General features: G+C 42.1%; 1 protein-coding gene across 1 annotated transcript in view; it reads right to left on the reverse strand.

Moving 5' to 3' along the window:
• Window positions 1-15,808, reverse strand: part of LOC146199655 (uncharacterized) — a 45,693-nt gene that overhangs the window by 17,927 nt on the left and 11,958 nt on the right. Inside the window, exons 2-3 of the mRNA XM_084592167.1 lie at window positions 12,883-13,207; window positions 3,398-3,760 (exon numbers count right to left, since the gene is read on the reverse strand). Coding sequence (XP_084448293.1) covers window positions 3,398-3,760; window positions 12,883-13,207 — 688 coding nt within the window. The remainder of the gene's footprint in view (window positions 1-3,397; window positions 3,761-12,882; window positions 13,208-15,808) is intronic.

Consider the following 15,808-nt stretch of genomic DNA (forward strand, 5'->3'; position numbering starts at 1 on the left):
GACCACCTGGGGTTCTTTAACGTGCACTGACATCGCACAGCACACGGGCGCCTCCATCGAAAAGCGGCCGTCGAGGCCGGGATTTGATCCCGCGTCCTTGGGAACAGTAGTCGAGCACCTTAACCACTGCGCCACCCAGACGTGGCTGGAATTGGGCTGTCAGGTCACGGCAGCCGCTAATTTCGTTCACTCAGACGACGGTTGAGAGCACCACAATCGTGGCGCGCGAATGCGTTAGTCACGTGATATTTTTTTGTAATTCGCGGGCTTTTTTAGAGCTTGGAAAAAAAGGTACACGTGAGGCTTTTTTATCGAAAATAAATGGAATTGAGGTTCAAAAGCGTGCTCTCCAATTTTGCAAATCACATTTATTGCTAAAGGCAATTATTAGCAAATTAGAGAAGGTATTTTTTATTAACAAATCTTAACTCGTTGATTGCAAAGTAATTGTCTGTGGGGCGCCAGTTGGCTGGCAGGTGTATACAAGCAGTTTTTCTGGCCTGCGTCAAAAGTTCTTAAAAAATGTCATGCCCCGGCTTACCGCAAGAGCAATAATGTATAGCAACAACTGCAGACGTTTAAGTTAGGGGTAACTTCATATGCGTTTTATGAATCGTCCAATAAGATATATAAAAGGCGTGTGTATATTTTAGACCGATCTAGTGGTAGGGAGGGCTCCAAGACCATCATCACACCAGGGAAGTCAAAACATAGAAGCGAACCTTTAAGAACGGTTTCAATAAAGACAGAACAGCAAATTCTTCAGTGAACCTTACGTTGTCCCTGAAGCTCAGAAAAACAGTTTATAGCGAAAACCATACAGATTGTTCTCAGCAAGAATTGTCGACATAGAATTTAATTCCTGTATGCTTTTTTTTTTTGTGCCTTATTTGTGTGATGCAAATTTAGACATTTTCGGCCCAATTCTGTCAAGACCACAGCGAATATCTTACTTTCGCATCAATGCGAGATAGAGATAACAAAATGTTATTCTAAGAAAAAAGTGAAAAAAAAAATTTAAAATCTTAATATTGTAAACTACGTATGGAGATTTTGTGCATTTTTTCGATAATTGCTAACAATAGATATATTGAAATACTACACATATTCTCAGGAACAAACCCCAAGCCATTGGTTTCGTACATGCAGACGTACTCTACAGACTCTTAGAATTATCTAGTTGACGAAGGTGAACTGAATAACACTATTTAAGGGAATATTTGTACGATTAGGTCGATATAGAGAATGCGTATCACAGGCACAGTGCGGTGAGAGTATGATCTAATGAGGGAACTATTATATCTACGTGGTCTCAAGATTCCACGACTAAACAAAGGATCTCTAATCAGACCAGACATATTAAATGTACCAACCTGAACGCATCCTTTTCGAACGTGGATGACATTGAGATTTCAAAAGCAAAAAAGCCATGGATTGCGCTCTAACAGCTTTCGAATGAATGAGAACTACTTCTAAGCTGGTGCTGAGCGAGGAAATCTGGTACTTTTTCGGACAGAACCGGAGCTGAAAGCATTTATGTGCGGGAAGGTATATACAGGCGGTGCGTAATTTGGGTGCCTACTGCAGTGAAAATGACGCCAGAGTTAGACTGCTTGCTCTACTTGCCATTTGCTCTGCTTGCCACGGCCTGTATTGTTTCTACGTCACTGTAAATAAGAAAGGCCACGCTGATGTCAACGACTGTTGCTTTTTTTCCTTCACCAATCGGTGAAGTGAAAGAATGTACAAGGTGGCCCACTATACAGAACGCAGTCCGATGTGGCCACCATAGTTCCTACAATATGCATCAGTGGACTTCAAGCTTCGTACGCCGAGCTACTTACGCATGAATGCAATAAACGTCAGAATGCGCGGAAAAAGCTTTGGATTTGCAAGCTTGGCAGTAAGTAATCCCGCACTAACATTGAAATGATAAATTCATGCTTATGGCTTCGAAATTCAAAAGTTTCATTTGCGCTAACCACTTAAAGGGGCTGAGAAAAGGCATTGAGGGAAAATTATGTTATTAGACTATTAAAGAATACCCAAATAGGATGTAATGAATCAGATCTGCGTGCTAGATGACATAATGGATGGTCGTTTGCTTGGTTTGCTAGAATTTTTGGTGTGTATTTTTTTTGCTACATTGCATCAGTATGCCAGTGCAGTAAGATAGACGTACGCATTTTTTTGAAACTTCTTCGATTTACAGATTTAACGTAGAGATTCTGGACACGACAAGGTCATCTGTAGGGCAATATGACCTTGTGATTTCTCACATTTGCATAACATAGACTTGAGGATTAAAATGCCCTCTGGTACATAGGGGCTCATCGCAGACATTCTGAAGTAACTGGCAGCAAAGCCTCTCGGATAAAAAGCTAGGACTGCTAATTCGAATGGACGCAGATAGAATATAACCATCGAAAGGCATAGGAGGTAAGCAGCAGGAAGCATACGTCGCACAAACTGCTATCCCTGGAACGGTTTCCGCGAGAGCAACAACTCGGATGAACGTAGCAGCCTAATCAAAATTTTCATTGCATTGTATCTCAACACTAAACTGAAAAAGAAGACAAGCAGCAGTCAAATAATGGTACATAAGAAGGCTTATTTTACATTTCAGGTAACGAACTTTCCTCTAACCTTGAATTCATTCTGGTTTAAGAAACAAATTTTAAACAGCGATATCAAAGCGGCTCTTCAAGTCTCTGTTATGAAGCAGAGTCCAAGCGATAATGAGGCAAGGGAAGCAAAAATGTTCCTTTTATACCTTGAGAGTAGGACCATAGAGCAGCTGTGATAAGATGGGAAATTTAGACATCTTCAGAACAATAAAGGGAAGTGTTTTAGCATAACCTATGAATTAATGTAGATTGAAGGCGTACCATCAAAAAGTGTAAAACTGCATTTCAACAAGAGGCCGTCAATGTGAGAGCGGACGAAGCTCTGAAAAAGATAATTAAAAGGCTTGCACGGTGCAGAAAGAAACCCTGCACACTAGACGCAGTCAACTGTTCCCGAAAACAAAGAAGTGGGTGGGCGGCGCCAATACTAGGCAGTACCGATTGTCAAAGACTGGCTGTAATGACAGCCGCTGATGAAGCATCTGGAACACCCTTACCCATCTCGAACAATGTAATAAATGCCCTGTGTGTTTATGTGTATCTGAAATGTTCTTTTAACGCTCCTCGCGCAGCATTACCCAACGGTAAGTGCAAGGTGTTGTGCCTGTGGCGAAATTGAAACAAAAAAAAAAAACATGACAAAGAGGTTCTGCAGAAAGGTTCACGCCAATAACTAACATTCACACATTTAACCCTCTATTGCAAATCGAAATATCCGCCCGTGCCCCAAAATTTCTCATATCTTCAGCGAACAAAGTTGCGTTACTTGCCTCAAGTGCAGCGAGAAGGTACATGTACAACAGAACCACGTTGTCCGTATGGGGCTTTAGCGCCATATAAGCGCGCTTAATTTGGACGATTCCAGTGACCAGCACAATCGTAGAGGTGCCGTTATGTGGTGCGCTCAGCCAATGGTGCTTGACGAGGGAGTCAAGGCAGTGAAACGCATTCACACTTGCTGTGAAGGTGCCCAGATTCCAGAGAGGCATTAGTCTGCTCTCTTGTCGGTCGCTGCAGCATAACTCCTCACGCACAATCTCGTCAAGGCGCATCACTGCACCCACGACCGTTGCAGTAAAGCTAGGGTTGCCAAGGCTGTCCACCACTTGCTTGATGTACCGCCTGGCGTCGACCTGGGCATAGGTACAGTGGACGACTCATGCACCAGAACACCAAAACAAAACGCAGTGATGCAGTGATAAACAACAGTGGCAAAGTCCACCCTACAGCCGGCCTTTATTGTTGAAACGGCAACATCATCACGCTTCCTGACTTTTAAGCCCCTGCATTGAGCCCACATATAAAATGTTGAGCATTTCAAGGGAGATACCGTATCTATTCCGCTAGATTTCAAGCGACACCTCCAATCTGGAAGATTCTAACAACACTTCTCGGCAACCAACTTGCTCCGTGTATCCTGTTCGTGCCAAATACCTACTTCGCCGTTGGTATTCTTTGCTCCGGGTCAGGGATAAATATCTCATTACTAAAATGTGAACACCGCTCTTGTGATGCGAGAATATTTCCAATGAAATATTTTCAGCGCTCTCTGATATATACGAAGAATGTATATAAGACAGGTGGAGTATTTTTGAGGTTTCAAATTTACCCCAAAGCCAAGATGATTAAGTATAAGCATCGCAGTAGTGCGAGTTCTTGAACATCTAAAAAATCTGCGAAAGAAAAGCAGCATGAAAAAAATGCAATGTTGCTAAGCTGGCATAAAACTTTAGTTTTGCAAGCAAGAAACTACATGTCCCGTAATGACCTCACCAGCTTTCATGCTTTTTTCTAAATATTTTAGCAGAACGGAATTCGATATATCAAACACGGCCGAATTCGTTGATTGATGAATTAGGTAACAATTCTTGCTTCATGTGCTTCGAGACGATAATGAATACATGGACATGAAATACAGAAGGTCTATTATAACAATACTGTACAACATTACACAATTATTGGGCCGCTGGAGTAGCAAGTAGTTAATTTTTATAGTAATAATAATCGTAAAGAACCGGTTTTCTGCACTGTGCCAGCCGGTGCCAAAGCGAGACTGCATAAGCCATCTAAATTAAAGAAAGAATGTTAAGTACACAAAACCATAATTGCAGTGTGCGACAATGAACGTTGCAGAAGTGTCGAAGTAAAAGGATATATAAGGTTTGTTTCAAAGTTGAAAAAATATATTTTTTTTTTTGCTTTAACAGTTCCTGCCAAACAAGGATGCAAACGCACCATCTCGACATCATTTTCTGCTTTCCTTGCTGCATATCTAGGTCAGTATATTCAAAGACGAAATGTTTTATTCACTCCATTTTCTTCAATCTTTGTTCCCGCGTATCAGCGTTTGCCACAATTCTGATGTATTCACCCCTATATTGGCTCAGTTTGCACCGGCAGAATATATATATATATATATATATATATATATATATATATATATATATATATATATATATATATATATATATATATATATATATATATATATATGTTCATATATTATAACGAGCACCCTCAGTTCCCCTTAATTGATCTGCTTGTAGTTTACGGGGGTCTCGGTTCTGGCAGTCTTGAAGCCATAGGTAGCGTAAGAGGGTTCTAGCACAGCTTTCGCCCTCGCTCTTGATCACGTTCTACGTGACGCTGGAGGTAACAAAGGACGTCCCACGTCCGCCGCTATGGCTGAGGGTGGCGCTGGTGAACACTCTCAAGGTTCGTATACAGACAACATAAATACCCAAGAAAGTAGCAGGGGGGACAGCGGCCGATGTAGCTCAGTTGGAAGAGCACCGGACGCGTTATTCGGAGGTCGTGGGTTCGGTTCCCACCATCGGCACGTTGTTTTTTCTTCTACTTTGGGTTTAATTATCTTTCCCCTAAACAGATTACATTACTAATCTCTGTGATTATCCAAGAAAACATTAAAAAAATGACATAAAGTACCATCCCCAACGCTTTCCTTGGCCTCGCCGACTGTAGGCTTCTTTCCTTCATATATATATATATATATATATATATATATATATATATATATATATATATATATATATATATATATATATATATATATATAAACGGAAATGTGGAAAGGCCAAATAACTAGTACATCAAATAGAGCAAAACAAAATGTAGTCACGTATACATGAATGCATAAGATATATATAATGCTTTATTGTCGCGCGATCTTACGCACGGCCGGTCTCGAGGGAGAGCGCTCTTCTCTTCTCTTACGGCCTCACCAATGGGGTCTGTTTGCACCGCCCGCCGCGCTTCGGTGGGGTCGCCACCGCCCCACTGCTGCGCCTCTGCTACTGCCGTTCACGCGCAAGGGAAACGCGCGCTCGCTCTTCGCTCCGCCCGCCTCAGTTGCAACCGGCAGGTCCTGACATTTCATCCCTTATGGTTTATACAAAGACGCCGTAATCAGCGTCTAAGATATATCGTGTACGAGGAATGAAATATAGTAAACAACGCTCACGCGCGCGCGCGCGCGCGCCTTCGTCAGTGCTGCCGAGCGCGGTCGAATGAAGCTGCTACACTTCAACATTGTTTGCCCCTAACTTTTGTACAGAAATAAATTTATCAGGCTATGCAGTGTTCGTTCGAAAGCTGTAAGCAGGTGTAGCGCGATCTGACGTGAGTGCTTGGCAAACTGTTGGCTTCTGTTTTCTGTTTTCGTTTAGAGCAAAAGAGGCACCGGCGAAAATTCATGGCGCGTCTCAGATTCAGAGTAAGGAACAAAATTTACGCATATAGTTAAAATTATAGTTGTCTAGTGGAGTGGGCTGTTCTAGCTTCTTTCAAAACAAATCAGTAGGTTGAAAGACAGAATATGTACATGTAGTCTCGCGACTGACGCACGTACGTGTATAACAGATGTAGTCGGTCTAATACATAGATAAACAACAACTTTTAATCAAGGAAATGGGCATGAATAGCTATTGCTAATTGAAAAGAGCGGCAAATAGTAAAAGAATTGTCCTTGAAAGTTATGTATTGTACTACATATTCATCAGTTCATCAAAACGTGACCTGCGGCTAGAAAATTCAGTCTCAATCTTCCTGGCCGGTTTGTTGAGAGCTGGCCTGTAATTCCTGTCTGTCACTTTCTTGGCATATTTGACAAGAAGGATTCTGATAAATTTTTCAGATATCAAAGAAGCGGACCTTATAGGCTATTGTTAATTCCTTCAGGGCAACTCAGCAATGGCGGATTCTCAATTGCGCTGCTTGAATCAGGATTTCAAGTACTTCGAGAGCATTTGTGTGTGGTAGAGGCACGAAGTTTTTTTTTTTTTTTTTTTTAAGAAACCTTGTCCAATAGGGCTATACACTCTGGTTTCGGATAATGCAGTCCACTAGAATTATTATCCTCGTAGAAGAGTGTACATACGGCCCTCGCATTTAGCATGTCGTTCTCTCCGCACATTAGCCTTACTTTCCCCAAGAGATCAGCCTCAATGAGGCCACTATTCAGTTTCCAGGTGAAGACGGAGCCGACACCTTTCCCCAGGAGGTATATTCTACTACTTGTACAGTAGACTGGTGATGAAAAGCATTTCTTGTTTCTTCAATGAAAGTTTCCTTCTTTAATGCTTTAAATGTTTCTTGGATGCTTTCGATATAGCAAGTGAACTCGTTTGGCAGCCACTGCAATCGAGTATCACCAGCTGCGCCATTTATTAGCCTCTCTTTCCCGCTTCCAGCACAAGTTGTGTCATCAAACCATTTCTTTATTATTTTTATAATAAGCATAATATCATGTATAATTTCATTAAAGCTGCATTTATTTGCAAAATAAAATACTGTTTTTAATAAAACACATTTGCTAATATATATACGATAATAACATTGAAAACTCAACCTTACAGTCTTTACTTTGACTGTTATACTAATACTTTATATCATGCAAGCATTATATAACTTACATTACCTTTTCATGAAATTATTTTCAGCTTCAGTGCTATATATGGATGGTTTGGAATCTAACGCTGAAAGACGGTCCTGCTGTTGCAGACGAGTTGCTGTAATGGTAGCCTTGAAGAAGCTTCGATGTGATCGCTGCTCATTAAGTTTTTTTTTTTTTTTTTTTTTGCTATTCTTGTGCAGGCTTGGGAAAAATTGGGATTAAAATGTACAAAAGTAGCTACCATGCCGCAATGAATGTCATATGCTTGTCGAACGTTTGCTGAGCGACAGTGTTTCGTATATAAAGACTCGGTTCACGTGCGTAGTACGCTGACGACATGCCGCTGCAGCATCTACCTGCTGTGCTCTTTCATTTCAGAGATGCACTTACCACGAAACAAGCGAGCGACAGCGCGAAACCATGCAAAAGCCACCCGCCGCCGCTGAAGCAGATGCGCAGCGAACAGTGAACAAGTCGCGCCCCTTGCGGCGGCGGAGAGCGTAACTCAAGGAGAAAAGTTTCCATTGTTCCCGCGGCGATTATATGACATTCATTGCGGCATGGGGGGGGAAGGGGGGGGGGGGGGGGGGGTTCCACTTTTGTTCATTTTAATTCCAATTTTTCTCAAGCCTGCACAAGAATAGCAAAAAGAAAAAAAAAAACTTAATGAGCAGTGATCACATCGAAGCTTCTTCAAGACCAACATTACAGCAACTCGTCTGCAACAGCAGGACCGTCTTTCAGCGTTAGATTCCAAACCATCCATATATAGCACCGAAGCTGAAAATAATTTCATGAAAATGTAATGTAAGTTATATAATGCTTGCATGATAAAATGTATTAGTATAACAGTCAAAGTAAAGACTTTAAGGTTGAGTTTTCAATGTTATTATCATTTATGGAAAGAGCGCGCACTCTCCCGCGAGACCAGCCGTGTCTTACGTTGTTGTTATCATAAAAATAGTCTGAAGGATAGCACGACGCAAAGTCAGTAGCTAATCGTCTGTATTTCAGTAGCCGAAGTTAACTGGCGGATTTTCGGAGCAAGGGCGGCGTAGATGTCGAATGTGATCTGCGGGTGGAAAAAACCGTGGTTTGAATTCCTGTGACACGAAACTCTCAACTGTACTGAAACGAAAGTGTGCGTGTAGATTGAATTATATAACATAACCTCGTCTGCGGTGCGGTCTTATCCCGGTTACCACAGCGGGAAAGTACTCCCTCCCGAGGACAGGATTCGGCCACCCTAGTGTTGTGACTGAGTACCACCGATTATTCTAACATTTTTCTTTTACACCTTTGTGAGCGCAAAAAGGTTGCCCGAATATACCAGGCCTAACACCTAACGTGAAAAACAGCAAGGTAGGAGAAACCAAGGCTAACAACGGTTAACAATCAGGGTTTCTTATGGTTAGCGGCCCTGCGTTAAATGAAACGAAAGAGCGGCAAGTAAGGAAACGCGAAAAATAAAAATGCACTCTCAAATCCAGAACCCCTGCTGCAGTGCCCTGAGCACTGTGAGGGCTGCCGCGCACATGAGGCCTCAACACAACACAACATCCACTTTTCGATGCCAAACAATGACGTTCGCACAGCGAAGGATGTTCCATGGTGAACTCGGAACTAGTGCTGCTCTACTCACGAAGTGTTAGCCCGGCGACAGCTCTGCGCCTTTAAATGTGCAAAAGACTCTATTATGTATGAATACACCATTTATTTGCCGGCTTGTAGCATGTACCAGCTTCAAAGCAACTGATCACGGTGGCCGTCACACCTCTGACGCAGCGGATGATGCTATGAATCTGTGGCTCCACAGAAACTGCGATTGAAGACTGACCCTGGCAACGTTTAACACAAAAACCTTATGTTAAGGATATATAATAGGGCGGTACGACGAAAAAGAGGGCATAACATGACAAATCATAAGGGTAAAATAGGATATTGGAGCAAATTGAGCAGATAATGTATAAACACCGCGGGCATGTGCTATGCTATAGTTGTTTTGCGGAAAGACGAGATCTAGGTGTAAGACGCGATCTAGGTGTAAGACGCCTGGTCAATAAGGATATAGAAAAGAACAGAGAAACATAAAAACATAATCTACATGTAGGCCTACGGACCTACATGTTGTCACGAACAATAAAAGTTCGAATACGATTATGAAGAGCTGGAAGCGGCAATGAGTGCAGTAAAACCTAGAGTATACTGTACTGATGGGCGACTTCAGTGCCAAGGTAGGTAAATGGAGGCTGCAGATCGGGGACATATGGTTATGGCATTAGTTCTATAAATAGCAGGGGGTCATCATTAGCCGAAGTAACGAAACACATAACTTATAAATGATCACTACCTTCTTCAGCAAACAATTAAACAGGAAGAGGATGCAAAAATGCCTGGGTGGGTAGACTAAAATTGAAAAACATTTCATACTATGCTCTAACCCAGTCAATATGCCAGATGTCGAGGTTATTGGAAAGATTCAATGCTGTAAACATAGGATGACATAGGCAGTAATTTGCTTAGTGAAGAATAATTAGGGTAAACGTTTATGGGAAGACGTTGATGAATACGTTAATGCTGAGACGAAAGCTACTGCATAAAAGATGTTCGGCTTTAGCTGAAGAAGACGGCCTCGTTGTAAAGCAAATACGAGGACAGCTGACTGGTATCCCTCAAGAGGAAAGTATAACGCAGTGGTATTTTACCGGTACACGTTGATGTGGCAGAAACGTGAAGGTTAACAAAATGGTTATGCAACAAAAAGGTACTTGTAACATTAAAAGACAGTAGTCGTGTAGAATGGGTCAGGTAACAAACACGAGTTCAAAACCTTCAAGGCGCCATTAAGAAGGACAAATGGGCATGGGCAAAACATATTTATTGCGAAGGATGGATGCGCAGTGATCTCTTAGGGTAACCGAATGATGTCTAACGCAAGGAAAGCGTTGATGGGGGCAGCAGAAAGTTGCTTTTGCGCAGGAGGGGGGGGGGGGGACATTGTGAAGGTCAAGTGGATGCAGCTGGCACGGGACCGGGTTTTCGGAGGGATCGGTAGAGACCTTTAACCTGTTGTGAGTATAGTTAGGCTGATGATGAAGAATAATCGCAAACAGTAGCTGAGCACACAAAATGATGTTCCGAAGTCGGCAGGCGCAGTGAAATATTCATGTAAAAGTGGCCTTTTACAGTCAGTGGTGATAGAGAAATAATAAGGAAACAAGATGAGAAAAGCAACAGTAGCGCTTGACACTACGGTTTAGAAGGTGGAAAAGGAAGAGCTTGTAGGCTTGTGAGCACACAGATGCCCACAGCTGTCATGGTTTGTGACATAAAAAATCGAGAACAGCGCAGCACAATTGTTTCCACTTGGCGCAAACCATAGACGCATATTCATTGTACAGCCTTTACTAGAAATAAAAAGATCTAGCCACACTTTCCGTGTACCGTCATCAGGCTGGTAACAAAATGGGTACAAAGGAGCGCCTCATTGAGCATAAATCTAAGTTGTAAATACTGCTTTCTTAAATCCGCAAGTTGATGTTACCAATAGTGAATATGATGGACGTGGACCATTTTGGCGATTTCAACTATTTCGGATCGGAGAGGCACATTACATTTTTAAAATACTCCCTTTGTGTCAGAAAGAGAGAAACAGGGAGAGGAAAGACGTCACGAATTGTTCAAAAGCAAGGCGCATCGAAGCCTGGCAAACAGTGATGCGCGTAATGTTTCCCAGTTCAGAATGTGAGTTATTTTTGAAGTTGCGAGTGTTAGCATCAAATGTAAACATTCTAGGAGGCAATTAACATCTATTAAGAGTAATAAGACGAACACAGTCAGGGCTTTCTTCCGCCTTATCGAATATTGAGGAATTCGTTGACCATCACAAGCGTGTCGTTCTTGACGTTTCCGACGCTTGCTCTCTGTGGCATCAGCTTGTTTACTGTTTGGAGACATAGGAGTCCGCTTAGCACACATCGTGCGTCTGCTAGCTAATGCATTCAGGGCAAGACTGACAGAAGAGACACCAGCACACCCTCTCTCATATTATCCGCCAAGGCACAGTGGTGCATCCTACGTTGCCATGGGGACAGCAGGCTTGTCGCTATATAAGGGGAATTACGATCTATTTCTCACTAGCTGGGCTTACAGTAGTGACTTGTGCGCTAGGCTGGGGATCGGAGGGATAGTGGTTCGATTTCCGGTGTAGACATAATTTTTTTCTTAAATGGCAGCGTTAAGGACGTTTTCTAATCACAATTTGGGATCACACTTTCTCTACACAGAGTGTAGTTGAGTCTAATTGGAGTAGACTCCCCGCACCACACTTTCTCTACACAGCAAGCATGAGCCAGAAAGCCTTCGATATGGCATGTCAGCAGAAATTTTACGCCACCTTCGGCGTGCACAGTTTCAAACCTCGCAGCCAGGAAAAATTAAAACATGCATTGCCACATTCCAGCGGGCATGCGACATAGGCGGGTATTGTTATGTTGGAGGTGCAACATCGTTAATGCCTTATTCGCTCATGGAAGTAGCCGATTGTGTGACAGGCCGGCTGATTGTGTCAGTTTGCGAGGCAAGATAGCATGGGCAAATAGAAGGGGCTTCCAACAAGGCGAGCTCATTTTATGTGGAAAGGCGAGATGAAAGCCGAACACACAGGACATTCGAATTCACCCGTATGAATTCTCGCTGCTTCGAAGAAGAACAAGCATGCCTTTGAGCGGTGGCATGGAGTGTTCACGTAGTTAACCACAAGGGTATCATGATCCCTTTGATGATCAGTCCTTCACCTGAAAGGAATGACAACGGCTACTGAAAATCCCATGAGGTGCAAATTAACAAAGAGGAAACCGCCGCTACGTAATAAATTATTCAGAAACGAGCACTGGCATTTCTTTTTCTTTACATACGTGACACAATAATAGTTTAGCATATAATTTAAGAAACTTCTAAACTGCGCAAAGGCGAGACGAAACAAATGGGCACGAACATGTGCACACAGCGCGCCGTATGTGCAGTGTTCGTTGGTCTTTTTACGTCCCGTCTCCATTGTGTATTTTTAGTATTCTGAAATTATATGAACCGACTAGAGCAATTTTATTTATCATGCTGTAGAAAATTAACGATCTTTCGCATACGCCGCAATTGGTTCATTGATCGTCCGCGCAAGTTCTTTAATTATTACCCACACCTTCGTAGACAATCGCCATAGAATTCTTAGAAAGCAGGAAATCGCAACGCCGTGAAATCGTTGCCACTCTATGCACCCGGCAGCGGTAATACACGTTTCAAAGCTCGGATGCAAAGGTAATAGCTGAGAATGGACTCTACACTTACAGACATGCCCTTGTTACTCCTTTCCATCTTCTCCGCCAGAGATCGGCCTGCGTAGACGTGAACGGAGGTGTTGCTAGTACGAGTGCGTTCCATGCGCACTCCCCAGAGCATTTCGAGGCCATATTGGAGTGTCCTGTCGAACACGACACGCATGAGGACGTCGATACGGCCCGCTTGCAGAAGCGAATCCAGCTCATTCGGCACCCTGAGTGGTGATGATTTGGCTCCTGCCTCGCTCAGCGATGCGAAGCAAGACGTGTAGACTCGCTGCAGCACGTGCCTTCCGAACACATCCGGACTTAGCACTGGCCCGTTCACAAGCTGGCTGTCGTGGTTAGAAATGTAGAAAAAAATTAAGAAAGGTTTCGGGTATCAGGTTAAGCATGCTGAAGTAATTTAGATATTGTTGCCGGCAGCGCGTGTACGAAGAGCAATGAGAAAAGAAAGGCCAAGTAGAACCATCTCGTCATTGGGGTTTACGTGTGCTGTCTTGATAAGAGATACATCAATCTCTTAACCATACTTGCTTTCAGTGGGTGTAGAACATAAATTGCATGCTGTGGCCTGCAATTCTTCTGTGATCAGCTGCTTTGGTGACTATTCACACTGGTGCCTTCAAGGCGTATTAAGTTACGTCTGATTTTTTTTCTGTGTAACGTTTGGAAAGAAATTTAATATTCCGTCCAAGGTTTTAATTTTAAAGTTTTTTTTTGTATCTTCAAAATCAATGCAGCTCGGCAAAGTGCCATTAGGCTTCTTAATCTTATTAAGTATATATTAAGCTTTTACGCGCGGCAAGCAGCAATTTAGGCTGTATTTACGCCTGGTCATATATTGTCCCTATTAGCGAAACAAAAATTACAGCACAACACGAAAATAAACGTTGTTTGGCCCGGGGAATTTTTTTGAATGGTTTAACTCCTGATATTCCTGTACTCTTTCATTTAGCCATGCAAATGCCTGTTTCGTTTTGTTATTAAGAATGAAATCTAGATCTACAGCTCGAACGCTGTATTCTTTAAAACACGAAAAAATTGGGATAAAAATATTAATTGGAGCAAAGAGCACGCTTTCATATTTATTTATTTACTGCAACACCCGTAGGGCCCTCAGTGCGTTATATAGGGGGTGGGTGCAAAAAGAAAAAAAAATAAAAGTACAGGCAAAAAGGCAAAGAAAAAAAGGCAAAAATTATGATGTAGACGTTTGTTCGATGACATACTTGGTGATAAGTGGCTTGAAAGATGACGCGTCTTCAATGCAGGCGATATGGGGTGGAAGGTTGTTCCACTCAGTGTTAGTGTTCGGTACGAAAGTATTAAAAGCCCATTCGTTTTACAAGTTGGGATGGCAACTTTGGGCGGTTGAACAACATGTGATGACACGTTGGATGGCATAGCAGAAAAAAAACCCGATTTTAGTGTCTCGTTATAAAATAAAATGCTGTGGAAAAGACTGAGGCGTGAAATATTTCTACGAACTGCGAGATTAGTCAGACCGAGTTTAGATTTCATTACATAAACACTAGCCGCGCGAGAATATTTGGAAAGGATGAAAAGAGAGTGATTAGTGTTTGATATAAAAGTAACTTCAAATGGGATGGAGCCTGAGAGAAGTTCCTGCGCATGTAACCAAGGGTACAATTTCCATTGTTAATAACATATTCTATGTGTATGGGCCAGGATAAGTTGTCAGTGATGTGAACACACCGTTATTTTATAAGAAAACGTTTTCTAATAAAACTTCATTATTCTTGTACTCGAACGTTTTAGATGGATTAGACTGGCGTGAGGTGGACATAATTTTACATTTTGGTGCATTGAGAACCATAGACCATCGCTGACACCAAATTAAGACGTTATCAAGATCGGACTGAAAGAGGGAACTGTCGTTGACATTATGTATTGCCCGAAAAAGAACACAGTCATCAGCAGAAACCTTCAGGGAAGAGTTAATGCCAATAGGAAGGTCAATAATGCATATCAATAAGAGTAACGAATCCATAGCAGAGCCTTAGGGAGCACCAGATTTTACGGCACATGGGGATGATAGAGAGTCGTTATAGCCGATACAAACTGGGTGCGGTTAGTCAAGAAACATTCAATCCGTTTAAGGAGATTAGGGTCAATATTCAGAAAACTCATTTTAAGAAGGAGTAAGTAATGTGATACGTTATCGAAAGCCTTAGTGAAGTCAAGAAAGATGCAGTCGGTTACTAAACCACTATATAAAGATGTCGATAAGATATTAGTGAAATATAAGGGTTGAGTCACGCAAGAAACATTTTTCCGGAACCGAGCTGACATGGAGGTTAAGAAATATTTACTTTCCAAAAACGATTTGAGGTTAGAATATATAGTGTGCTCTTGTTTTAAAGGAATACTTGTTAATGAAATGGGTCTGTATGTATGGGAGAATTCGGATTACCAACCTGGCTATCTTCCAGTCCGCTGGCATTGTGGCGTGTTCGACAGACTCGGTGAAACGATGAGCTAAATATGAGCTGCAATAAACTGAATTGTTCTTCAAAAACTTCGAATTATTGTTGTCGACACCACAACTGGATGATAACTTGAGGCTTTAAGTTAACGTCACAATCCCAGAAAAATTGATGACAACGGAGCCCCTCAGAAAGAAAGCGTACTTAAGCACTTCAGGAGCAAACATGGAAGGGACAATCAGAAAAAGATTTTCCTGAGGCAAGGTTTAAGGCAGTACAACATCCTTCACTTGTCATTGTATTCCCAGCACTATATGAAGGTTGAATGACAGTTCGTTCTTTGGGCCTGATAACGTTCCAGAACTTAGATGGATATATTAGAGATGGAATAAGAGGTACGATCTTTTATTACGCAGATTTGCGCCTATATATTTACATTCTGTACATATCAAACTGTTGCTACAACTAAACCTCACTAGTGTGTTC

This window comes from Amblyomma maculatum, chromosome 2 (assembly GCF_055883805.1).
Source record: "Amblyomma maculatum isolate TAMU_Amacu chromosome 2, ASM5588380v1, whole genome shotgun sequence".
Classification (NCBI taxonomy): Eukaryota; Metazoa; Arthropoda; class Arachnida; order Ixodida; family Ixodidae; genus Amblyomma; species Amblyomma maculatum.